Source organism: Gymnoscopelus braueri (assembly GCF_963280865.1).
Source record: "Gymnoscopelus braueri genome assembly, chromosome: 18".
Taxonomy (NCBI): domain Eukaryota; kingdom Metazoa; phylum Chordata; class Actinopteri; order Myctophiformes; family Myctophidae; genus Gymnoscopelus; species Gymnoscopelus braueri.
In genome coordinates, this window is record NC_137618.1 from 1,837,729 (window position 1) to 1,864,116 (window position 26,388).

The 26,388-nt window shown below is 40.9% G+C and overlaps 1 protein-coding gene across 1 annotated transcript in view; it reads left to right on the plus strand.

Annotated features, from left to right (window-relative positions):
- sympk (symplekin) overlaps positions 1-26,388 on the plus strand; it is a 40,635-nt gene that overhangs the window by 664 nt on the left and 13,583 nt on the right. The window contains exons 2-17 of the mRNA XM_080412832.1: positions 1,013-1,118; positions 2,135-2,200; positions 4,740-4,793; positions 5,324-5,397; positions 5,565-5,691; positions 7,124-7,373; positions 10,241-10,411; positions 11,823-12,062; positions 13,860-14,011; positions 16,987-17,137; positions 18,675-18,885; positions 20,557-20,707; positions 22,803-23,038; positions 23,712-23,793; positions 23,942-24,055; positions 24,984-25,131. Of these exons, the coding sequence (XP_080268958.1) occupies positions 1,047-1,118; positions 2,135-2,200; positions 4,740-4,793; positions 5,324-5,397; positions 5,565-5,691; positions 7,124-7,373; positions 10,241-10,411; positions 11,823-12,062; positions 13,860-14,011; positions 16,987-17,137; positions 18,675-18,885; positions 20,557-20,707; positions 22,803-23,038; positions 23,712-23,793; positions 23,942-24,055; positions 24,984-25,131 (2,299 nt within the window). The 5' untranslated portion in view covers positions 1,013-1,046. The remainder of the gene's footprint in view (positions 1-1,012; positions 1,119-2,134; positions 2,201-4,739; positions 4,794-5,323; positions 5,398-5,564; positions 5,692-7,123; positions 7,374-10,240; positions 10,412-11,822; positions 12,063-13,859; positions 14,012-16,986; positions 17,138-18,674; positions 18,886-20,556; positions 20,708-22,802; positions 23,039-23,711; positions 23,794-23,941; positions 24,056-24,983; positions 25,132-26,388) is intronic.

Below are 26,388 nucleotides of genomic sequence, written 5' to 3' on the forward strand. Positions count from 1 at the left end.
TGTATCTATTTGTATCTCTACTAGAGTCTTAGCTCCACCCCCCCAGTTTGTCCTGGAATGTCACCAGTAAAGCCCGTATTTCTCCAAACATGTACAAATGCTAAATATAAGGTTCTTACCCGCTTGTTCTAAATGTTAACTAGGTGTCCGGTGTGTTAGTGTAATGTATTAGTCTATATTATTCCATAAATAAGTGTTTTTGTCCCGTTTGTGGCCGATTCTGTCGGAAGTTCCCAATGCGTGGTAGTGACGGGGCGCATCCGGTGAAAGCCGGAATTACACTCAATGTAAATAGGAAGTAAACGAGGAGGAACAAATGGCGTTCGGCCACAGACGGGATTAAAACACTTCTTTATTGAATAATATGGACTAATACATTAAACGAACACTCCGGACACCTAGTTAACATTTGGGACAAGCGGGTAAAACACCTTATATTTATTATTTGTACATGTTTGGAGAAATACGGGCTTTACTGGTGACATTTCAAGGCAAACTGGGAGGGGGGGAGCTAAGACTCGTAGATATACCTTTTTCCCCCCAAAATTGATAAAAATGAGTCTTGATCTAAGGCTATCAGATGTATTTTATCGATTTTGATAATACATACGAAAGTAAAAGTCAGACTATAAAATACATCTATATAGTCTTGATCCAAGGCTAATGACTCTTATCGATTGCTTTTTCGATTAATCGAGAAATGTATGGTTAAAAAATATATATATTTTTAGAATAACTAAACAATTATAGACACTTATAAGCATTTCATATTTCATCGCACAAGGGTGTCATGCTAAAAAGAGTGAAAATTGCGGATCTACAATCTCATCACAACAGGTGATGTGAGACTGTTGTGAGCTTGTAGATCGTCTATTTTCATTTTTTTTTGTGTGTACAATAACAAGCCCAAAATATGGATTGATTATTTTAGCAAATTATCGATACATATATATTTTTTTTAATCAATCAATAATTTTTGATACTCGGGTATGTTGTCTTTTTTATATTTTAGGTTTGTGTTGGTATGAAGGCGTCTTGTTGAAGAGATGGAAACAGAGATGGACTCACAGCAGGGGGGAGACACCCCTCATGTGGTCGACATGACCACCAGTGAAAAGGTGACCTATACCTTAACCCAGTGGTTCTCAAACTTTTTCATGTCAAGGACCCCCTAATTGACACTTATTAGCCCGCGGACCCCCATTTCAAAAGATATGCCAGGGACCCCCCTAAGGAGAAGATTTTTTACGGCTCTAGCAGTGATGCTCAACCATTTTAATTTCAAGGACCCCCCAGTTTGACATGCATTAGGGTACGGACCCCCATTTAATGGCATTTCTATCACTTGGATAAGGATAAGGATAATTCCTTTTAACAGGTCGTTCATGAAAGTCCTTGCGGTCTTGTTTCCAATGAGAACCTGTGAGCAATTAGGGTTAAGAGTCTTGCTCAGGGACAAATTTCATATCATCGGCACATATGCTGGGATAGCCTGGAATCGAACCTGGGGCAACCAGGGCCAGCTGGTTCCCTAGGCGGGCTCACTAACCACTCAGCTATGGCCGCGATTTATATTGTAAAATCTATGTCAATTTAACCCTGAGAGTAAACGGGGTCCATTTGGTTCCATGTGTACACTCTCAGAGTTACAGACCCATAAGGATCCATTTGGTGCCTAATCTATCATTTAGCTGGGGACCCCCTGGAACTCCCTCAAGGACCCCTGGGGGTCCCCGGACCACACTTTGAGAACCAATGCCATAACCCATTAAAACCCGGAACGCATCTGTGTAACCACTTTAACTATTATCTTATACTTTGGCTATTAAAAAAATAGCAGATATACAAGCTCATAACCTGGCTACGGAGCTTGTAGATCTGCTATTTTTGAAAAATAATTCAATATCCCAAAAAATCCCAGATAACAGTGAGTCTCATGATATTGATATAATGTATTGGTATATTTCACTACGAGACACAGATACATGTGACACAGCTACAGAGTTGGAAACGTTATTTTGAATCTTTCTTTTATTAGGCTGGTATAAAAAAACTAGACATTTTATCATGTGTGTGTGTGTGTGTGTGTGTGTGTGTGTGTGTGTGTGTGTGTGTGTGTGATCCTCTCCCCCAGGTTGTAGATCTGTTGAATCAGGCTGCTCTGATCTCTACAGACGAGAAGCTCACCACCCTTAGACAGGTGGGTCGCAAACTCTCCTCTTACATTACATTGTGGTTCTAAATAAATGAGAATGAATCATTGTCCATACCATACATGGGCCACATGCGGCCCCCACCTTCACTTAACACATTGATTGCCTAGATCAAGTTAACTCGTTTTTCAAAAAAAAAAAAATATATATATATATATATATATTTTTTCTTTTTGACCCAAAGGACCAAGGAGATATGATTTTTTGAAGATCTAGACTCCTATCCACTTCCTTGTTAACTTCAAACTTAAAAAGTCTGTATCTCGTACTTTTTTTTTTCGATGAAAAATCTCTGGCATAAAACTGCAGGTTCATATCAGAATAGTGATATATTATTGATTTCAGCTGTTACAATTCCAAACATGCAAATATGACCCGCTTTTTCTATATTAGTAGCTTAATGACTAGTATTAAAATTGTGTCTATTGTGTTTTTTATGTCCAATGTATTGGTATTTAAGTTCCTAAAGTTAACATAAGTATAACTAAATGCATTTGAAATTAATTAAAAAAAAAAACTTTTCAGGATTCCAATTAAAAAATAGCAAAAACAAAATCTGGATTCCAATTAAAAAATAGCAGATCTACAAGCTCAAAACGCGTCGCGCTGCGACGCGTTTTGAGCTTGTAGATTGGCTATTTTTGCTACTTTTGTGTGAATGGCGAAAAAAGTACCAAGAGATAGTATATGCAATGTGGCCCACTGGAGTAAGTGTGGAAATATGGTGGCCCTCTCCATCATCAAAGATGCATCACTCCTGGTCTATACTCAGAGATGAACCATTTGTAGCCTGGCATGGCCAGACTAATATTACTGCGTAGATATCAGTCTGGAATCTCCGTGTGGAACCTGCATTTCCGAGGGGCAAATTAACACATCACCCGCCAAGGTATTAACCATCGTTTGTTATCCCCTTGCCAGCATAATTACCTTCATCCGATGATCTTTGAAACGCCGTGCAAGTGACATTGTCTACCAAAAAAAACCTAAAAAAAGAGTCCCTGTGGGTAGGCGGAGGGATCTGTGTATCCATAGACAACATGCCAACCGCGAGCCGCCATTTTGGGGCTTCGGCCCGCTGATAACAGTGGTTTTCAATGCAAAAAACAGCAACTGAGTTACAGCTGTTTTTCTGAAAATCCCATAGTATAGTCAGGGCGGGCGGAAGTGACGTTTTTTGGAATGATGTCACATCCACATACTTCTTCTCTGAGTGACGATGGATCATCACAGAGCTGTGTTACGGTGCCTAAAACAGCGTGCACAATTTTTTTTATAGAATAACTTTATGCGTCTTGGCGGGAAATGAGTAAAAAAAAAAAATCACACCCAGTGTGAAGTGAGCGGTGCTATTTATGAGTTATTAATTTCATCATGCATCTCGGTAGCCAATCACAGCACGTCCTGCGAAGTGACGTGCTTACATTTTTTACATCATTATTAATTTCATCACGCGTCTCGCTAGCCAATCGCAGCGCGTCTGCGAAGTTAATTTCATCATGTGTCTCGCTAGCCAATCACAGCACGTCCTGCAAAGCTTAGCCTATGGGCGTGTTTTCCACAGCATGGCGTCGCAGCGAAAGACACATTTTCACGACGGAAAGAAAAACTTTCGCCACGGATTAGGTCCTAAACCCTCTTATAGGAGCGGTTGCACCGCTCAAAAATGCCTCTGATGATAAACCCGCCCCATATTTGCATACTGGGCCCTGATTGGTCCCTCACAAACTTCGGAATGGAGAGAAATCCAATCTCTATTGAGAGGGGCCAGACCTAATCTAAAGAGGGCTTCTTTTTTTTTTTGTTGCAATGGCAGATTGGTCTGGAACCAGGCTAAACCATCTGTACCATTGTTTCTGGAACCAGGCTAAACCATTTGTACCATTGTTTCAGCAATCTGGGAACCCATCGCCAACTGAAAATGAAAAACAGCGCCCTCTGCTGTTTGTTCTATGTCTGTTGGCTCTGGGCGGACGATAACGTAACACCAGAGCACAAGGAAACCGGTGTTTGTGATGCGCCTTCAGCGCATCACTTCCGGTTGGTGCGACTATGTTTTCATTCCCACTAACAATATTTCTACACGGAACACTAACACCACTTCTCCCAGAGAACATGGATCGTTTTGGTTATAAGCCCACTTGTTTCTATGATGACAGTAAGTTAAAATGTGAATATATTTCCGTGGTTTTGTCTGCTCCGCGGACGCTATTGTTAAATTAGTTTCGGTTTGTTTCGAGGGGGAAAGATCGACGGACATGTGAATCCCGCCCACTACATGTGATTGGGTAAAGCGCGGCCTACTTCCTGATCTGAATGCGCACTCGTTATGACGAACCTCCCCGACAGATTCCAACGCAGTGCAGAAGCTGTTCTTGAGAGATTATTGTTTCAGGAACCAGGCTAAACCATCTGTACCATTGTTTGTGGAACCAGGCTAAACCATCTGTACCATTGTTTGTGGAACCAGGCTAAACCATCTGTACCATTGTTTGTGGAACCAGGCTAAACCATTGATTGTTTCAGGTCCAGGAGCTCATTATCAACAAGGATCCCTCACTTCTGGACAACTTCTTAGACGTGAGTAAATCAACAGAGTCTGAGTTACATCATCAAAATGATTAGTTTGTTTTTTGCACAGTACACATACAGTGGTAGGCCTGTCACAATTATGACATAATCCTCTAATCGCTATTATTTTATATAATCCCAATTATTTTTGCATAATCGTCATAATCAATTCCATGTTAAAAAATGTCATATTTTAAAAAAGAATCAAAAATAGTGGATCTATAAGCTCAAAACGCGTCGCACCGCGACGCGTTTTGAGCTTATAGATCTGCTATTTCCACTATTAATGTTATTTTTAAGTATAAAGTAATTAATTATTAATTAGTTATTTGTCATATCTGCCCTGCTAATTTGTTTACAAAAACTAAAAGCCAAACAGAAATGTCATTTTTATCCATTCATTTTCAACGACAGAAACACAATTAAATCGTTAATCGCAATTATTTGAGTGATAATTAATCGTCAACTTAAATGTGTAATGGTGGCAGCCCTACTGGCCACAGAGGCACTTGTTGATGTGAAACTCGTGTCTTGTGCAGGAGATGATCGCCTTCCAGACTGACAAATCCATAGAAGTGAGAAAGTTTGTCATCGGCTTCATCGAGGAGGCGAGGTGGGCGTTCACAGCTTTTGAACCCTAACCCACATTTTACGCTTTTGCATTATTTTGTATCTGTCCAACAGCCTAGAAGTACATTCTATGTGTGAGAGGTGCAGCCAAAACCTTCCTTTTTCTCATTTCTAACCTTTGTGAGTTTTTCTGTCCTCTGCGTTGTGCAGCAAACGAGACAACGAGCTGCTGCTGAGACTGATCGCTAACCTGAACATGCTGCTGAGAGACGAGAGCGTTAACGTGGTGAAGAAGGCTATCCTCACCCTGACCCAGCTCTACAGGGTGGCTCTACAGGTACGGCCCATGGCCGACTTGTCCAACCGCACCACAATTCTGTGGAATTACACATATAGGAGAGTTTAGGATTACGCTTACAGCCAGTGGTGTGTTCTAGATTTTTTTTTCGCAGGGCTTACTATAATTATTCCCTCCCACACGCACGGTATGTGCACACACGCGCGCGGTCCCCGAATGAAATAAACACTCTATTGTTAAGTAGTAAGTTAATGTGTGAATTACTTCGGCCTACAGCATTATATTTTGGATTGAGCTATTTGAATAATATACACATTTTATATAGCAGGGTCATCTTACACAAATACATTAATTACTTACATTACCATTTGCGCATGCTGCGTCACTGCGTGCGTAATGGTTGGTTTCTCAATAATCAATTGCGTTTGAACACATTTTCTAATCAAAGGGCTCTGCACAAAATTGGGCATTTCAGATTAATCCTTCATAACGTGGCTCAGCTGACCTGTTAGGGCAATAAATTACAGACCACTACTCACTCACAGGAGGTTATACTGTATAGTTAGACAGTGGATGCCGTCCGTGCGTCTAGTTGGGACAGCCATGGGAAAGTTGATGAGTTGTGAGAATCTTGTCGTCTCCTCATAGAGCTATTCAGTTCAAAGCGGTAACGTTTTAACGTGTCCACCTCATATAGAGTTAAAAATAGGTCCACGATTATGATTAACGTCGTGTTTCACCTGGATGCCATAGTTGCAGTAGCCTATAGCTGTTGTGGAGAGTATTTACAATGTTGGATATTTCATATTCACCCTGCACTGTTGTTAAACTGTAGGGCAACTTGCCAACTTTACTCACAAGTGCCCTTGTAGTAGCCTAGTGTCTGTGACATATTCTAACTCGTAATGATACAACTTGTGTGTGACTGACTGTTAAATACACAACTTTATGTAATGTAACTTGTAACCGGACCGCGCCGCGGTCTCTGTCTGACTGCCGAGACTCTACGCAGCAGCAGCATAGAGTTAAGAGCAGCAGCAACAGGTAATAATTAATGAACTGCTGTGTCATTATCAACCGGTCAGGATGTCGGAAGAGATTTATTTTTTCCGGTCTTTGTCATAAAAAATCTGTCAAAACCGGCAATTATCGGACTAACGCGACCTCTGATATATATATATATATATATATATATTCAAAGATTTGCACTAATTTTCACGATTTTTCCAAAAATAGCAGATCCACGCTACAAGCTTGTAGATCTGCTATTTTTTTGAATGGCCAAATAAATCTAAAATGACACAGATGCGTTCCCGGATTGAATGAGTTAAAACTCAATCTCAAATGCTAACAGGACCGGACTGGCAACTCTCCTTTTTAGAAAAAGAAACGTTGTGTGATTTTGTCCTATTTGTGTGTGTGTTTGTGTGTGTGTGTGTGTGTGTGTGTGTGCGTGTGCGCGCCCTGTCAGTGGTTGGTTCGCTCCAAGTCGGTGCCAGAGATGCAGGAGGCCTGCTGGGACATGGTGACCCAGATGAAGGGAGACGTCCTGGCCCTGCTGGACTCTGAGAACGACGGCGTCCGAACGCACGCCATCAAGTTCACCGAGTCGCTCATCATCACGCTGTCGCCGCGCACCTCCGACTCCGACGTCCCCAAGAAACAGGAGGGAGACATCAGCCTGGACAAGATCCCCAAAGACCACCCATACATCCGCTCCGGTGAGGAGAACACGGGGGGTCGCTACGTTTACTGTCACAAAACATTATTTACTCGAGTAAAAGTACAAAAGTATTGGCATCAACTGCTTGATTCTGACACACCATTGATCCCTGTAGGGCAGTGTTTATCAACCTTTTTTGTGCCAAGGCACACCTGGCATAGCCAAAAGATCCCAGGGCACACCTAGATATACGGTATATATACAGTATATATATATAATTATATGTATATATACACACACACACACTAGGGGTGTGCCGATACACTAATTTCATGAAACGATACGATACGATATTGGGCACACAACTTCGATACGATACGCACTTTTTTATTATGAAAATATATGGGGGAGAAAAAAAGTAAATTCAAACAAATATTTCTGTTTTTGCATTATTCAGACATGCAAACTTGTAGCTTTTCAGCTTCCACTAGCCGTTTTGAATCCAAATAGGGCAATAGTGTGACACCTGACCCGAAAAAAACAGCATGTTGTCACCCTTTTCACCTCGGGGCTGTTTGCATGCCTGATTATTATTATTGTAAAAAAAATATATATATATTTTTTCAAACCTTCTTCAAACGGCGCGGCACACCTCAGCAGTAGCCCCGGCCCAAAATTGGGACGTTTGCCAGGATTGATAAACACTGCTGTAGGGGCACTGTTTTCACGGACACATTTTCATGGGTCGCGAGTAAATGTCCCCATTTTTTGTGTCTTCCATTAAACTTATTTTCCCCCAAAAGATTACAAATAAAAATAAAATCTCTACTTTTCATCAATTAAACGAATTCCAACATATTTCAAAAGTATTTCATAAATAGAATAATTGCCATAAATAAAAACAACATTGAAGAAGTAGTGAAAATAGCAGAATCTACAAGCTCACAACGCGGTGCGAAGCGACACGTTGTGAGCTTGTAGATCTGCTATTTTAGCGTCTAATTTCTCTTTTGGGTCTGGTGTTAAACACTTTGGGAACCCCTGCCGTAGGGGATGTTTCTTTAGGCTGGTCCAAGAGCAGTCTCAGGGGAACACTTTAGTAATTCTGTGGCTGATTGATTGACCCAGCCAATAATTTGATGACCAGCAGCGGTTCCAGTAGGAGACACAGAGAGTCTCCTTTGTGTCTCCTACCGGAACCGCTGCCTACGGAATGAGACAAAAAAGAAAAACATATCCATGAATTCAAGTCTCCATGGGGTGACTAATCGTGAACTATTCCTTTTAAATCACTGCTGAATTGAATTGCATTCAATATCCCGCTGCTGTCTGTTAGGGTTGCGTCTGTCTGTCTGTCTGTCTGTCTGTCTGTCTGTCTGTCTGTCTGTCTGTCTGTCTGTCTGTCTGTCTGTCTGTCTGTCTGTCTGTCTGTCTGTCTGTCTGTCTGTTGTCTATCTAGTTGCGAACGCAGCGGAAGGAGGCACGCCGAAGGCGCGCCTCCGCGCAAGTGGAGCTTACTATGAAACCGTGCTCGGGTTGTGTCTCTCTCTCTCTGTGTCTCTGTGTCTCTGTGTGCACTGCCTGTGTGCAGCTCCTCTGAGATAAGTAAATGTCCAATATAGACGTACCATACATCAAATGAAAGGTCTTGGAAAACTGAACACACCTGTCAAGGTTGCGTTTAAGCCCGCCCCTTCCCCCGGAAGCCACGCCCCGGAGAAGGCTCCTAAAAACTCCCCATTGAAACCCCATGTTAAATGAAAAGTGCCCGAATCGCTCCGAAACTTTTTCTACCCCCCCTAAGTGGGGGTCTACGAACAAATACTTCGGGCTCGGATTTTGGCTCCACCCCCCGGAAGTGGGTGAAACAGGCACTTCAAACACTTTGTTGAATTGTTCAAAAACATTCAAAGTTATTTTTTTGTGAATTTGTATTTTTATAAAAAAAAAATTGTATTTGTTACTTTTTTTTAAAATATTTGTTTTCATTATTATAATTTTTTTTGTGCGTTCGCTTACCGCGTTCGCGCGTCTTACTTGTGTCTTTCTGTCTATGTCTGTCTGTCTGTTGTCTATCTAGTGTCTTTCTGTCTGTATGTCTGTCTGTCTGTTGTCTATCTAGTGTCTTTCTGTCTGTCTGTTGTCTATCTAGTGTCTTTCTGTCTGTATGTCTGTCTGTTGTCTATCTAGTGTCTTTCTGTCTGTCTGTTGTCTATCTAGTGTCTTTCTGTCTGTATGTCTGTCTGTCTGTTGTCTATCTAGTGTCTTTCTGTCTGTATGTCTGTCTGTCTGTCTGTTGTCTATCTAGTGTCTTTCTGTCTATGTCTGTCTGTCTGTTGTCTATCTAGTGTCTTTCTGTCTGTATGTCTGTCTGTCTGTTTTCTATCTAGTGTCTTTCTGTCTGTATGTCTGTCTGTCTGTCTGTTGTCTATCTAGTGTCTTTCTGTCTATGTCTGTCTGTCTGTTGTCTATCTAGTGTCTTTCTGTCTGTATGTCTGTCTGTCTGTCTGTTGTCTATCTAGTGTCTTTCTGTCTATGTCTGTCTGTCTGTTATCTATCTAGTGTCTTTCTGTCTATGTCTGTCTGTCTGTTGTCTATCTAGTGTCTTTCTGTCTGTATGTCTGTCTGTCTGTCTGTTGTCTATCTAGTGTCTTTCTGTCTATGTCTGTCTGTCTGTTGTCTATCTAGTGTCTTTCTGTCTGTATGTCTGTCTGTCTGTTGTCTATCTAGTGTCTTTCTGTCTGTATGTCTGTCTGTCTGTCTGTTGTCTATCTAGTGTCTTTCTGTCTGTACGTCTGTCTGTCTGAGGCTGCCGCTGACATAATGCAGTCTGTTGTCAAAGAGTGTGTCATGAAAGTTCATAATGGTTGAAGATGACACGTTTAATTTACACGTGTGATGCTTTGCTTTGCTTGTTGGTTCCAGAGGTTCTCTGTGAGGAGGGGAAGGCGGCTCTGGAGCAGCTGCTGAAGTTCATGGTTCACCCGGCCATCTCCAGCATCAACCTGACCACGGCGCTGGGCTCCCTGGCCACCATCGCTCGCCAGAGACCCATGTTCATGTCGGAGGTGGTGCAGGCCTACGAGACGCTACACGGTGAGCAGTGTTGATTTTGCTAATTTTTATTTCGTTTTAGTCAATAGTCTTTTGAATAAAATTCTAATGTTTTACTGTTATTCTAGTTTTATTTGACTAAATATCATAAGATTATAGTTGACTAAATCTACAGTTGATTTAGTCGACTAAAACGCATTTTGTCGGTGCCTTGATGGCGTCGTAATGGCTGATTTTACACTTGGTTGCATGCTGAAAATAGCAGATCTACAAGCTCGCATCGCGACGCGTTGTGAGCTTGTAGATCTGCTATTTTCAGAGCGCAGCACCCGAGCACAACCAAAGATAAAATGACTTGTCTTTTAGTTCTACTGGATCTCTTCTCCACTAGATCCCTCACTAACATTTTAGTCTGGTTTTTATTTGTTGACAAAATTGTCATTATATTTAGTCATAGTTTTAGTCGTCATAGCTTAGTTTATATTTAGTTTGTATCTAGTTCGTCAGTGAAAAAAGGTAGTCGACGAAAATCTTTCGTCATAGTTTTAGTCGACAAAATCAACACTGGTGGTGAGACGAGCTGATCTGCCCTCGCTCTCCTGTCTACAGCCACTGTCCTAAATAAATAAAAACGTTATTTAGGAAATAATACAGCTAAAACATATACACATGGATTAAAGTTTTCAGTCGCCACGACTTGATTTCAGTCATTTTGGTTCCACATGTAGGCATGTAACGATGTAAACAGCAGAGGACGCAATCGAGTTAAAAGATTTGCACACATTTTCACGTTTTTTTCCAAAATAGCAGATCTATGGTGCCGCGCTATGAGCTTGTAGATCTGCTATTTTTGAATAGCCAAAGAAATCTTAAAAATGACACAGATGTGTTCCCGGTCTTAATGGATTAATCCATGTATACTGTAGATTGCCTCATGTCTTTTTTTTTAACACATTGGGTGCCAGCATTTTATAATAACAGATTACGTTCGGTGCCGAAATCTCACCGTTGAGCTGCGCAGCGCTGTTTAAACTGTAGACTCCACGACGTGCATTCCATGTGAAAAAAAGCATGCCTCCATTTTGGCCGATGGTCCTGGCTAACGCCTGGAACGATAACATCTCTCACACGAGTAACAATGGCGCAGCGATCGTGCATACAAAATGAGTCGTTTTCCCCAACGTAAAAAGTTTCGGAGTTATAGGGGTTTTAGAGAAGGATATAGAACGGAAGCGGATGGGCGCCATGTTTTTTGACACGATGATCCATCTGGCCTATCCTTCTCAGAATCACCACGGGTGATCCCAAAGCTGCTCCAGCCCCTCCCGTATGGAAAAAAACGGGGAAAAAAACTAAAAGACACCAAACACGGTTCAGACCGTGTTCGGCACCCGATGTGTTAATAATTTTTTTTTAACCACAACCACTAACTTGTATGTCGTCGTCCTTTCAGCCAACCTCCCGCCGACGTTGGCCAAGTCTCAGGTGAGCAGCGTGAGGAAGAACCTGAAGCTGCACCTGGTGGCCGTGCTGAAGCACCCCTGCAGCCAGGACTTCCAGGCCCAGATTGGGACCCTGCTCCTGGACCTGGGCATGCCCCAGAGCGAGATCACACGCTCCACCCCGGCCCCGCGCGAACCCCGCAAGAGACCCCGAAACGAGCCCTACACAGAGGGCAAAAAGCTCAAGATGGGTGAGTATTCATTTAACCGCCTCCCTATTGGGGGGCGTGTCATTATAGGCTCTTGGCTATAATGGCTGATCATAATAATGGTAAAGCTAATGGCTCTTTTAACACTTGGGGTGCCAGAGGTTTATTAAAATATTATATGTTGAGTGCCAGGATTTTTAACAATTTTTGAACCTTTTTCAAGTAGTCACAAAATATTCCCCTCATTACACACATACAGGTCTCGTACAATCGGGGGAAAAACATTAAAAACATTCGGTAATCCGTTCCATAGTTGCAGCCAGTTGAAAATAGTTAAATTAACATTGTAAAAAAAAAAAGTACACAGGAGCCGAGATACAGGTTTTTGAAGTCATAAGTTAACCAGGAAGTGGATTGGAGTCTAAATCTTCGAACAATGATATCTCCTGGTGCTGTGAAGTTTTTGAAAAACCGTATATATACGGTTTTGGCACCCAATGTGTTAAGCCACCCGCTCATGTTGAACATAATTCCTAAGTAAATAGTTTTTTGAACAGCGAAATCAGTTTGTGTGCCTCAGCCTCAGCAAGGGCTTGTTGTGTGTTGTGTTGTGTTGTGTTGTGTTATTGCTGCTTGTTCTCGGTCGGTGTTGGAGGCGGAGCGATGTGTGTATGAGCAGTTTATTTTATTGTCTCCGCCAGGCCGAAAGGCATGGCGAGAGTACGTTTTACCCCCTGTCATTCTGTGTACAGCTAATCTCCGGCACCGTTGGCTTGATGGCAGCGAAACTGTACAGACACACTCCCTGGATGCCAGTGCAGAACCTCTGCCCCAACTCTTTCACATGGGCCTGTTATAGCGCCACCAGGAGGCCGCTTTTTGCAAAACACATTCTTTGACACTAGTACTCCTACAGATTTTATCCAAACATCACGCAAATCAGTACACAGTATCTCCATAGTCATGTGATCAACAGTCAAGTGATCAAGATGGTTCTGTCCGATTTTTCATATTCCATCCTGATTGGCGAATTCCGAACATTGCTGGCCCACAATAACCTACCTGACCTGGCGGAGACCTGTGCTCCGAGGAACACTTTCTCTAGTTTTTTATGGTTTCATGATAAAAACATGTTTCTTCTTTTTTTGGTTGCCAACCCCAACAGCAGCTTCCCCACGACCCCACTTTGGGTCGCGACCCATAGTTTCAGAACCGCTGCTGTAGAAGACACATGTAATGTGACGTTGAGTAATTTTGTAGGGGTGTGCCGATATATCGTCCCGCGATATATCGCGATACGTTTTCATGACGATATGTATCGTTTTTTTTTTTTTTTTTTTACAAAATAATAATCAGGCATGCAAACAGCCCCGAGGTGCAAAGGGTGACAACATGTTGTTTTTTGTTCGGGTCAGGTGTCACACTATTGCCCTATTTGGATTCAAAACGGCTATTGTAGCTGAAAAGCTACAAGTTCGCATATCTGAATAATGCAAAAACAGAATTATTTGTTTGCAATTGCTTTTTTTCTCCCCCATATATTTTTTATAATAAAAAAAGTGCGTATCGTATCGAAATCGTATCGAAGTTGTGAGCCAAATATCGTATCGTATCGTTTGGTGAAATTAGTGTATCGGCACACCCCTAAGCGCTATATAAATTCCAGGTATTATTATTATTAAAGCCACCCTTTAGTCACCAGTTTACATGATTCTGTCCATGCTGGGGATCGAACCAGTGACCTTTTTGAGACACTGATCGACCTCCCTACATCGAGGCTAACCTACATATACAGTAGTAGAGGAAGGGAAACAATGACCTGTACTTTGTGTTGCTCAGAACCTGCGTTGATGGAGGACGATGAAGACAAAGAGGAACCGGCTCCCTCGTCCGTGTCCAAGCCCTCCGCCGCCCCGGTCCCCCAGACGGCCATCGACCTCACCTCGGACTTCCTCCGCCCGCTGCTCTCGCCGGAGAACGTTGCCAACCTGGTGAGTCACGCCGTAGAGACATGTACCCATACAGTGGTGGAAATTCAGAATTCAAAATGTACTTGAGTAAAAGTACAAAAGTGCTGGTATCAAAATGTACTTAAAGTACCAAAAGTAGAAAGTACTCATTATGCAGAATGTCCCATTTCAAAGTTTTCCGATGTATAAAATGCATAAAAACTTTTGAAAATAGCAGTCGCTATGCGACGCATTCTGAGCTTGTAGATCGGTTATTTTCAAATGGACGAAATGTATATAGGGCTGGAGTGGTTTTCTAATAATAATCTAAATCTACAAAGTAACTAGTAAAGTTTTCAAATAATTGTAGTGGAGTAATAGTTCAATATCTGCCTCTGAGATGTAGTGGAGTAGAAGTAAAAGTACGGAAAATTGGCCAAAAAGGACTTTTGAATATTCCTTTTAAAACACCACGTGAGTTCGATCCATTCGGACCTGTCGATTTTTGAATATACATATATTTTTGGGCGGTGAAACCGCCCCTATAAGTGAGATTTGGAAAAATGTACATTTTCCTGCGCTGTGATCTGGGCCCAGGAAATTAGTAGAATTATCCAGCGCTGTGATTGGCCAATCACAGCCTATTCAGGACTGTGATTGGCCAGTGTCACATGACACATGTGCATAGCCCTATATAAGCAACCATAACTTGAAAAAAAACCAAAATTTGGTTTTTTTCAAGTTATGGTTTTGTCCATCATAAAGAGTGTTTCAATAAATGTATTTATCCTTTGTACATGATTGATCGACTCCATTCAGTATTGTGATTAGCTAGCAAGACACCGCCCACTTCACACAGGGTGTGATTTTTAATATAAAATATTGTTTGCAGTAAAACGTAATTCATCCAGTGTTGATTTTGACAGCAAATTTTTATTTAGTTTTAGTCATAGTCTTTTGAATACAATTCCATTTAGTTTTAGTCATATTTTAGTCATTCTGAAATGTTTTAGTTTTTGTCTATTTTTAGTTGACTAAATATCCTAAGATTATAGTCGACTAAATCTACAGTTAAAATGTATGTTGGCGTCGTAATAGACCACCGAAGTCTGACGTCATTTACACATCCTTTGTTTGTCTACCTGGTTTGCAGTTTTCCACCCCCGTTCTGAATCCCATAGACGTATTGAATATCGCGTCAAATAAGAACTGTGTTCCAAAAATAAACAAATGACCCCGGCGGGTTGACTCTTATGGATATGAAGCATCAACTGACGGTGAGAAAACGCTAATGTTACTTCCGCCGAATTAGTTACATTTTCGCCAGAAACAGACTGTATCAAATATAAGTGACTGACTATCATAAACGATACAGAACCTCCTCCCTGACAATAACGCCGACACGCGGTGTTTATTTTTGGACCACAATTCTTATATGAGATGATTCTAAGATGACCCAATGTTATTCTCCATAGAGAAATTACTTCCGCAAACCTGGGGATGAACGAGTGACGTCAGGACTTCGGTGCTCTATTAAGCAATATTACACGAGAGGGTGTGCTTTACCGTCATTATTGGCACGCCTGTGATGCGGTCAGGAACGAGGCGAAGCCGAGTTCCGCCGCGATCACAGAAGTGACAATAATGTAAGGTAAAGCACACCCTCGAGTGTAATATTGCGATTATACAACAGTTACCAACAAAACACATCCAAATGTATTCATATTGTGGGGCAATTCATAATAAAAAACATTTCGCTTATCCGTTTCCCTGTAAAGAGAAGAGTTTATTTGACTGAGACAAAATAGTCCCTGTACAGCGCAGCACTCCGAGTCATCGTCTCATCAACACAGCTGATTCCAGTAGGCTATATGCTCCGTCGTACGATCGTGTTACGTGGCCAAAATAACTGATCTACAAGCTCACAACGCGTCAAGATGGCGATGCGTTGTGAACTTGTAGATCGGCAATTTTTGCCGTGCGATACCTTCGTACGATAAAGTATAACATACACTGGACTGTTAACGAAATGGGAGTAATTTTACTTCAACACAGGAGGATATTTAAACAGTATGGATGTTACCATTGAAATAAAGCACACTTTTTTCCAGTTATTCCTTTTATTATAGGATTTTAGGCGATTTAGTGTGCTCTCTTCTAACCATTGATCAACCGTAAGTCCACCAAATAAGTCAAAATTAACAACATAGTCCATTTTGCGTAGCTGTTTGTTCTCCGGTGGCGGCGGTGGGTACTGTCTGTTTGTTTTCCTACCGTGGGACAGCGTGACATCACAGCACAGCTGTGTCATATATGGTCTATTCAGGTGCGGACTGCAGTGCGGAGTGATTTATTAATGTGATTAGGCCCGTGCTATGATGCTGGTTTGAAGCACGGCTAGAAAGCTATTTCAGCCAATCAGATTGCTTTGTCGGAACTACCTGTTGTATAATGGCTGATTTTACACTTGGTTGCATGCTGAAAATAGCCGTGAGCTTGTAGATCTGCTATTTTCAGAATGCCCGAGCGTATAAAATGACTTGTCTTAGTTCTACTGGATCTCTTCTCCATAAGTCCCTCATTTTAGTCTAGTTTTTATTTGTTGACGAAGTTGTCAATATATTTAGTCTTAGTTTTAGTCACCATACTGTAGCTTAGCAGAAGCGCGGCGCGGCGCGCGGAACCGCCGGCTGCCCTAGTAGTGTGAGATTTATAGAAGAAAATTGCAATGCACATTTTGGGGAATAGTTAATATATTAGAAGCTTTTCATCCAGAATTGATCTTTGTCACCACGGGCTACAAACTGTAAACTAAAGAAAAAAAAGGAAAACAAAAAAACGTGTTTTCTTTTTTTTCAAAAGGGTACTTCTGGTCAAGAGTGCTCTAGCACCACCTAGAGTATCTGCGCACGTCCCTGATCAAATGAATAACTGATTCATATTTATTTTATCCTACAGCCTCATTTTAGAAAAGCTCAAAGTCAATGTGTTGACACATACATGCTGTCTGCCTCCAGGTACTGATCAGCATGGTGTACCTGCCAGACGCCATGCCAGCGTCCTTCCAGGCCACCTACACGCCAGTGGAGTCGGCAGGAACCGACGCCCAGATCAGACATCTGGCCAGGCTCATGGCCTCGCAGATGACCGCCGCGGGAATCGGACCAGGTCAGTTTTACAGACGCTAAAGTCAGCGTCTAGAACAGAACCTGCATACAGGTTTCTGTCCATGTTGAATGATCTCACTTCTCTCTGGGCAGGTGAAGGTAATTAGGCCTCCTGAACCGTACAGTTACTGGGTGACTAATTACACTCCTCTGAGAGAAATATAGCAGCTACAGTAAAAAATAACACATCTAAAAGCATCTACACGAGTTCAGCTATTGGGATATCTAAGAATTCCATGTCATTTGTGCATATTTCAGGCCGGATGGCAAGTTGAAAACGCCTTAGTTTGAGGACAGTTTTAGATTTCTGCTTCAATTGCTCATTCCTTTCTATTCTTCTTATTGTTATTTTCGAGCTGCGTTCGCTTCCCGCGTTCGCGCGTCTTACTTGTACAGTAATGGTGGGGGAAAAGACATCATGTAAATGTTCATCTCTGCATTAGCTTTTCTAGATTGATTCGTCATCATTTCCCTAAACCACTGTTTTCTGTACTAGGCTTAATTTATGCTCCATCGTACAATGGTACAACACACATAAAATCACTGATATTATAGCAACATAAAGAAACTGTTAGAAGACATTTGTAGAATCTGCCAGAGGCAAAGATTTGAGTTACAAATGTTCGCTTAAAAATATATATTTATTCAAAGATTTGCACAAATCTTCACGATTTTCATGATATATAGTATGAAATTATGGTTATTCAGTTTCAGTTTTACAACACATTAACTGATTCACTGCCAATCACATAGATCTACGTGAACTGATTTTTTCAATTTGACCCAAAGACCAAGGATATATGATTTTTCGAAGATCTAGACTCCTATTCCTTGTTAACTTAAAACTTAAAAATTATGCATCTCGGCTCCTGAGTACTTTTTTTTTTTCAATGAAAAACTCTGACACTGGCTAAAAAAATATGAAAATACCTCTGGCAGTTAATGGGTTAAAAGTCTTTGTCATGCTCCTTCAAACGTGTATAAAAAGTTTAAACTGAAAATTCCACTCCAGTGATCCATTGCAGGTGTCTTTCTCTCACATTTCTAAAGCCTTTTCAACTGCAATGATAAAATAAATCTTTGCCTGCGGGGTGTCGCTGTTGAGTGATTTTGCCTGTCAATCATCACCTGCTCCACCCCCCCCCCCCCCCCCCAAAGGAAAGGATAGGGGGGAGGGGCGAGGAGGAGAGTGGGCGGGATTAATGGCCTGTGACTTCACTATCCAAGGGGAAATCACAGATTACTTTTCAGCCTAATTATTCAGAAAACCCCAGACCACAGAAAATCAGTTCAGTTTTTGGGGGTGTAATTGAGGTCATAAAAACCCCCAAAAAACATAAAAAATAAAAAAAAGTGAAAATGAATGTCATAGAACCTTTAAGTTTATTTTGATGCCAATACCTTTGTACTTTTACTCAAGTAACATTTTGAACACAGGCCTTTTACTTAGTAACAGAGTATTTCTGCATTGTGGTATTGCTGCTTTTTACTTAAGTAAAATATCTGAGTACCTCTTCCACCACTACCTGTCTCTGTAGGCCTGGAGCAGTGCAGAGCTCGAGAGGAGGACGCTGGCAAAGAGGACATGGAGGAGGACTCGGCCATCAAGGAGGCTCTGATCAAGCGCAAGGTGCCGGTGCTGACGGGCCAGGCCATCTCCGTGGTGGGAGGCTACACGGACAAGCCCCAGGCCAGCGCTCCCCTCGTCAAGAGACTCCCTGAACCCATCCAGCCCTCTGCACAGACCAAGTGAGAACAACTAAAACATACACTGCATTCTGTTCTCTTTTCATTAACACCAGTGGTTCTCAGCCAGTGGTCCTTGAGGGGGTTCCAGGGGGTCCCCATTAACCCATTTACTGCCAATCACGTAGATCTACGCGAACCGCTTTAAAGCCACCACGTGCCAATCGCGTAGATCTACGTGAAGTGAAAAAAAAAAAAAAAAAAAAAATTATTATTATGATGAGAGATATGATTACCGGTAGTTGAAGATCTAGACTCCTATCCACTTCCTTGTTAACTTGAAACTTAAAAATGCTGTATTTCGGCTCCTGAGTACTTTTTTTTTCTCCAATGAAAAACTCTGGCACTGGCTAAAAAAATATGAAAATACCTCTGGCAGTTAATGGGTTAAAAGGTGTTGATATATTTTCACCCCTTTGTCCATATTGTATACGTAAATATGACAATATTACACCAGTCCTAAAATCCTTACATTGTCTACCACTCCCCTAGAGAATTGATTTTAAAATGTTGTTACTTGTCTATAAATGTCTCTGTGTCTCTGGGCCCAGCTACATCTTAGACCAGGGGTCTTCAACAGGGGGTCCGGGGACCCCTAGGGGGTCCTCAGAGTTACTACAGGGGGGCCACTAAATCTTTGTGTGATAGGATATGATGAGGTATAGGGGTAGAGGGAAAAACAAGTCTAATCTGAAGCACAATTTTATACAATATAGAGGGGGTCCCTGCTTCATCTCTCTCTCAGCTAGGGGGTCCTTGGCCTGAAAACATTGAAGACCCCTGTCTTAGACATGCTGGAGCCATATGAACCCCCTAGAACCCTTAGGTCATCTGGAGCCATATGAACCCCTTAGAACCCTTAGGTCATCTGGAGCCATATGAACCCCCTAGAACCCTTAGGTCATCTGGAGCCATATGAACCCCCTAGAACCCTTAGGTCATCTGGAGCCATATGAACCCCTTAGAACCCTTAGGTCATCTGGAGCCATATGAACCCCTTAGAACCCTTAGGTCATCTGGGGCTGGAGTATTAATTGTTCCATTTGTTGAAACAAAACATGGTGAAGCAGTATTTCTCCACTATGCACCACAAACCTGGAACAATATTCCAGGTTACATTAGACAATCCCCAACCATAGCCGTTTTTAAGTCCAAATTAAAAACATATTTATTTAACACTTACCCTACCCAATGATGGCTAAGAACTAGGTCTTGCCTGGTCTTTAAATGACTGTCACTTTTAATTATGATTTTTTTGTATAAAAGGTGGGAGTATTTCTTATTTGCTCCTTTTATCTTATTTTAATTGAATCTATTATATGCTCCATTTCTTTTTAAAGCGCATTGTTGCACTCTGTATTTTTTTATTCTGTAAAGCACTTTGAATTGCCCTGGTGTATGTAAAGTGCTATATAAATAAAGTTGCGATGCCTTGCCTTGCCTTGGCTATTACACCATTACATTACACCACCTACTAGGGTGAATATGCCTTTCTGATTGGCCGAAATGTGTCATGTAGGGGTTAAATTAAATGATGGCTTCAGGATACGGGGAGTGGCATATCCTTAAGTTTAAGAAACGACTTTAACAAAGTTCCATTGTTATCTTTTATCAAACTCCTGCCTCCAGGACCCATCATAATAACCGGTTATGTGTGTCCATGTTATTCTCCAGGCTGGCAGGCGCCGGTGGCAAGAAGAAGGTGTTCCGGCTGTGTGACGTGGTCCAGGCGCTGTCAGACAGCCAGCTGGAGAGACTGACCTCCATGGCGGTCAAACGCATCCTGAACTCTGAGAAGAGCATCGCACAGAGCGGCATGTCACATGTAAGATAACATGTTTAATGACATGTATCATAACATGTCACATGTAAGATAACATGTTTAATGACATGTATCATAACATGTCACATGTAAGATAACATGTTTAACTGATTCACTGCCAATCACGTAGATCTATGCAAACCTATTTATAGCACCGGCTTCGAGTGCTATCAATGCATTGAATGGGGAAATAGGCGAGTTTATTAGACCTTTGAATGGGCGAAATAGGCGACCTACTACCTACCCGCGATTTATCAGACCATTCATTCAGGAGCTACTGACCTACTTGGAGGCGGAGCAGTCCCCACAACAATATTTACGATTCTGTGCCTATCGGTACATAACTCGAACGGCGCTGAGTAGGCACAGGCGAACGTCACACCGTTCAGGACGGCAACTCGGTCGCCTTAGCTCCCTCGGTGGTCCTTCACGGGGTGACAGTTCGCCTGTGACTGCGCGCCTCCGTCATGGTCCGAAACCAAAAGCGAAACCTAAACTGAACTATTTAAGTCATGTCCGTTGGTAGGTTAGTATGTCTTGATAACACCCAATGAATGGTCTGATACATCGCGGGTAGGTAAGTAGGTCGCCTATTTCGCCCATTCAAAGGTCTAATAAACTCGCCTATTTCCCCATTCAATGCATTGATAGCATTCGAATCAGGTGTTTATAGCCGCCACGTGCCAATCGTGTAGATCTACGTGAACTATTTCTTTATTATTTTATTTTTTTTCCAATTTGACCCAAAGACCAAGGAGATATGATTTTTCGAAGATCTAGACTCCTATCCACTTCCTTGTTAACTTAAAAATTCTGTATCTCGGCTCCTGAGTACTTTTTTTTTCCAATGAAAAACTCTGGCACTGGCTAAAAAAATATGAAAATACATCTGGCAGTTAATGGGTTAATGACATGTATGATAACATGTCACATGTAAGATAACATGTATCATAACATGTCACATGTAAGATAACATGTTTAATGACATGTATAACATGTCACATGTAAGATAACATGTTTAATGACATGTATAACATGTCACATGTAAGATAACATGTTTAATGACATGTATCATAACATGTCACATGTAAGATAACATGTTTAATGACATGTATAACATGTCACATGTAAGATAACATGTTTAATGACATGTATCATAACATGTCACATGTAAGATAACATGTTTAATGACATGTATCATAACATGTCACATGTAAGATAACATGTTTAATGACATGTATAACATGTCACATGTAAGATAACATGTTTAATGACATGTATCATAACATGTCACATGTAAGATAACATGTTTAATGACATGTATCATAACATGTCACATGTAAGATAACATGTTTAATGACATGTATCATAACATGTCACATGTAAGATAACATGTTTAATGACATGTATCATAACATGTCACATGTAAGGTAACATGTTTAATGACATGTATCATAACATGTCACATGTAAGATAACATGTTTAATGACATGTATCATAACATGTCACATGTAAGATAACATGTTTAATGACATGTATCATAACATGTCACATGTAAGATAACATGTTTAATGACATGTATCATAACATGTCACATGTAAGATAACATGTTTAATGACATGTATCATAACATGTCACATGTAAGATAATATGTTTAATGACATGTATCATAACATGTCACATGTAAGGTAACATGTTTAATGACATGTATCATAACATGTCACATGTAAGATAACATGTTTAATCTAGAATCTAGAATCAAGCCATCCAGGGTCCTGGTGAATCATGACCATAAAACGTTTGATTCTGTTAAAAAACGTTTTTGAAAACGGCAAAACAAAGGCTATTTATTAAATATAGTATATCATATAAATAAATATAAAATTTTAAAAAATCACAGATTTTTTTTTTTTGATTCTAGGTTTAAATGAATTGATATAAATATTTTTGGAAATGTCAATGGGAAAAATGCATCGACTATTTTGAAGTGGAACCAGAAAATGGCCGCCACTGCTATGCCCTACCGGGAGTCGAACGCGGGCCGCCTGGTGTTCCTCATTCCTAAATTTCCCATTCCCCCCCCCCCCCCCCCCCACAGGTGCGCGTGAAGCTGCTGTCTCGGCTGGTCACTCAGTTCCAGGGCATGATGAAGGAGGACGTCCTGGGCTACATCCTGGCGGACATCCGCGGCCGCAGCGAGCTGGCCTTCTCCCTGCTCTACCACGAGTACAACAGCTACCTGAGCCTGATGCCCCACGGTCTGCTGGACAGCTACGACCACTGTCTGTACACCCTGCTGTCCGGCCTGCAGGAGAAACCCGAGCAGAAGGACGGGTGAGCGACGGAACACGTTACTTTCATTATCCGTTGATCTGTGTCATTTTTAGATGTATTTGGGCTATTCAAAAATAGCAGATATACAAGCTCGTAGCACGGCACCGAGTGCCGCGCTATGAGCTTGTAGATCTGCTATTTATTTATTTTTATCGTGAAAATTTGTGCAAATCTTTGAATATATATATTTTTAAAGCGAACATTTCTAACTCAAATCTTTGCTTCTGGGGGTCCCTGGAACAAAACATCTTGAATCGGGGTCCGTGGCCAAGTGTATATATAAAAGTATGTTGCTATAATATCAGTGGTTCTCAAACTTTTTCATGTCAAGGACCCCCAAATTGATATGTATTTGGCCGTGGACCCCCCATCTCAAAATATGTTGCACTCGGTGCAGATTAATTCTGTCAAACACAAAACCACAAGAATAGCATGTTCTGTAGACAGATGCCAGGTCATTGTTGACCTGGCATCTCATAGTGTGTATAGTTTCAATGTACAGGCTGATGATAGGTTCTTGGTTTACGCATGTATTAGTTTATTATGTGATTCTTGGTTTACTTATGTATTACTTTATTAGATTACCATTTCTATGCATTTAATGTATTATCTTGGTTTGTCCTTGCGTCTGCTAAATGCCTAAATTAACACGTAATGTCTATTATTCTTCTAGGCTGTTTACAAAGTTGGTGCTGGAGGCTCCCATCATCACAGAGTCGGCTCTGGAGGTGATCAGGCGATACTGTGAGGACGAGGTAATGGATTACTGTCAAGTTACAATTACATCTTCATTATGTCAGAATACTACTGCTACTAATAGTTATATTACATATTTTAACTATTAACGCTATACAGCTGTAGTATGTCTAGCTGTTTTAACTGCCTTTTATTTGTTTGTTTCAGTCTCGTGTTTATCTGGGCATGACAACTCTGAAGGAACTGATCGTCAAGCGGCCGTCCAAACAGTTCCAGTACCTTCACGTTCTTCTGGATCTCAGCTCTCATGATAAGGAGAAGGTGGGATATTTACTCTCTGGAGTTTTTATACCGGTGTCACTACCCTCAAAAGCACTTAATATTACTGCTATTACTGCCTTAGTTTGATTAGAAAATGTTTTTTTATTAACTTTCTCTCCTACCACAAGAACATCATCTCAATGTAATTATGTTTATTTATTTGACCAGGAAGTCTAATTGAGATTATAAATCTCTTTTACATGAGAGTTCTGACCAGGTTAGCAGCTGTATAAAACAACAAAAATCACAACACATCATCTGTCATTTTAAGATTTCTTTGGCTATTCAAAAATAGCAGATCTACAAGCTCATAGCGCGGCACCGCTATGAGCTTTGTAGAGCTATTTTTGAAAAATCTTTCAATTTGTGCACAGTGAACATTTTTAACTCCAATATTTGCTTCTGGGGGTCCCTGGAAATATATATTTTGAGATGGGGGGGTCCGTGGCCAAATCCATATAATTTTGTGGGTCCTTGACAAGTTGGAGCAGCACTGATATAGCAACCAAACAACACAACATTATATGTATTTGGCCGCGGACCCCATCTCAAAATATTTTGTTCCAGGGACCCCCAGAAGAAAAGATACCAGTTCAAATGTTTGCTTATAAATAATATATATTGAAATATTTGCACCAAAAAAAAATCAACATTTTTGAAAAATAGCAGATCTACAAGCTCAAGGAAAATGTTGATTCAACTGTTTATGGAACCAAAATATACATGTTTTGCTCTTTGATCTTTTTGCATGAAGAACTGCCTGCATCGTATCTTTGGAACGTTGACACACACAGTGAACAGTTTGGTATCGGATCAAACACAATATCGGCATAATGTCAGCCAGGTCCAACTAACAGGCTCATTGACCCCTCAGTAGCTCCGTGTGAGACTGAGCTCCTCTTTAACAGTGTGTGTTCTCTCTCTGAAGGTGCGGACCACAGCCCTGGCCTTCATAAAGCGCATGTATGAGAAGGACCAGCTCAGAGACTACATTGAGAAGTTTGCTCTCAACTACATGCAGCTCCTGGTCCATCCCAACCCTCCGTCTCTGCTGTTTGGAGCCGACAAAGACACAGGTGTGGATGGGAAGGGAAGGGAAGGGTTGTGTGAAATAGTGTTGATTTTGACAGCACATTTTCATTTAGTTTTAGTCATAGTCTTTTGAATAAAATTCCATTTAGTTTTAGTCATATTTTAGTCATCTGAAATGTTTTATTGTTAGTCTAGTTTTAGTCGACTAAATATCATAAGATTATAGTCGACTAAATCTACAGTTGATTTAGTCGACTGAAATGTATCTTGGTGGTGCCTTGATGGCGTCGTAATGGCTGATTTTACACTTGGTTGCATGCTGAAAATAGCAGATCGACAAGCTCACAACACGTCGCGCTGCGACGCGTTGTGAGCTTGTAGATCGGCTATTTTCAGAGCGCAACACCCGAGCGCAACCAAAGATAAAATGACTTGTCTTTAAGTTCTACTGGATCTCTTCTCCACTAGATCCCTCACTAACATTTTAGTCTAGTTTTTATTTGTTAAAGGGGTAGTTCACCCCCAAAATAACTTTTTTTCTATGTATTCCTCACCACCTGGAGCCTTGAATTCATAGATATTTTTTTGTTTTTGTCACATTCCTAAGCCAATAATTTGATTATAATAAATTTGTCCCCATTGATTCCGGTAGGAGACACAAATGCATTTGTGTCTCCTACCGGAATCAATGGGGCTAAATTTATTATAATCAAATAATAAAGGAAGGAATGCGACAAAAACAAAAAAATATCCATGAATTCAAGGCTCCATGGGGTGAGTAATCCATAGAAAAAAAGTTATTTTGGGGGTGAACTATCCCTTTAACAAAATTGCCAATATATTTAGTCTTAGTTTAAGTCGTCATAGCTTAGTTTTTATTTAGTTTTTATTTCATTTTTATGTAGTTTTCCTCAGTGTAAAAAGGTAGTCTACGAACATTTTTCGTCATAGTTTTAGTCGACGAAATCAACACTGGTGTGAATGATGTTTCACCTGTGTGGGGAGGAGAACATCATTAGAATGTCCTCAAAGTAAATACACTGAATTATCTATCTGACATTTGTAAATATGTATCTCTACTGTATACAGTGTAAAACAACATTTTAGACAATTGTAATATTTTGGAAAACGTCACTTACACCTATATATATATACTTAAATCATGGATATTAAAATGATGATCCTGTATATCAGTACACCTATCTTTATCTGTCTGGTGTGTGAATGCAGAAGTGAACTTCCATCATTTTTAACTCTTAAACCGTTTATTTTTTTACATTGAAGTCAATCTGGGAACCCAA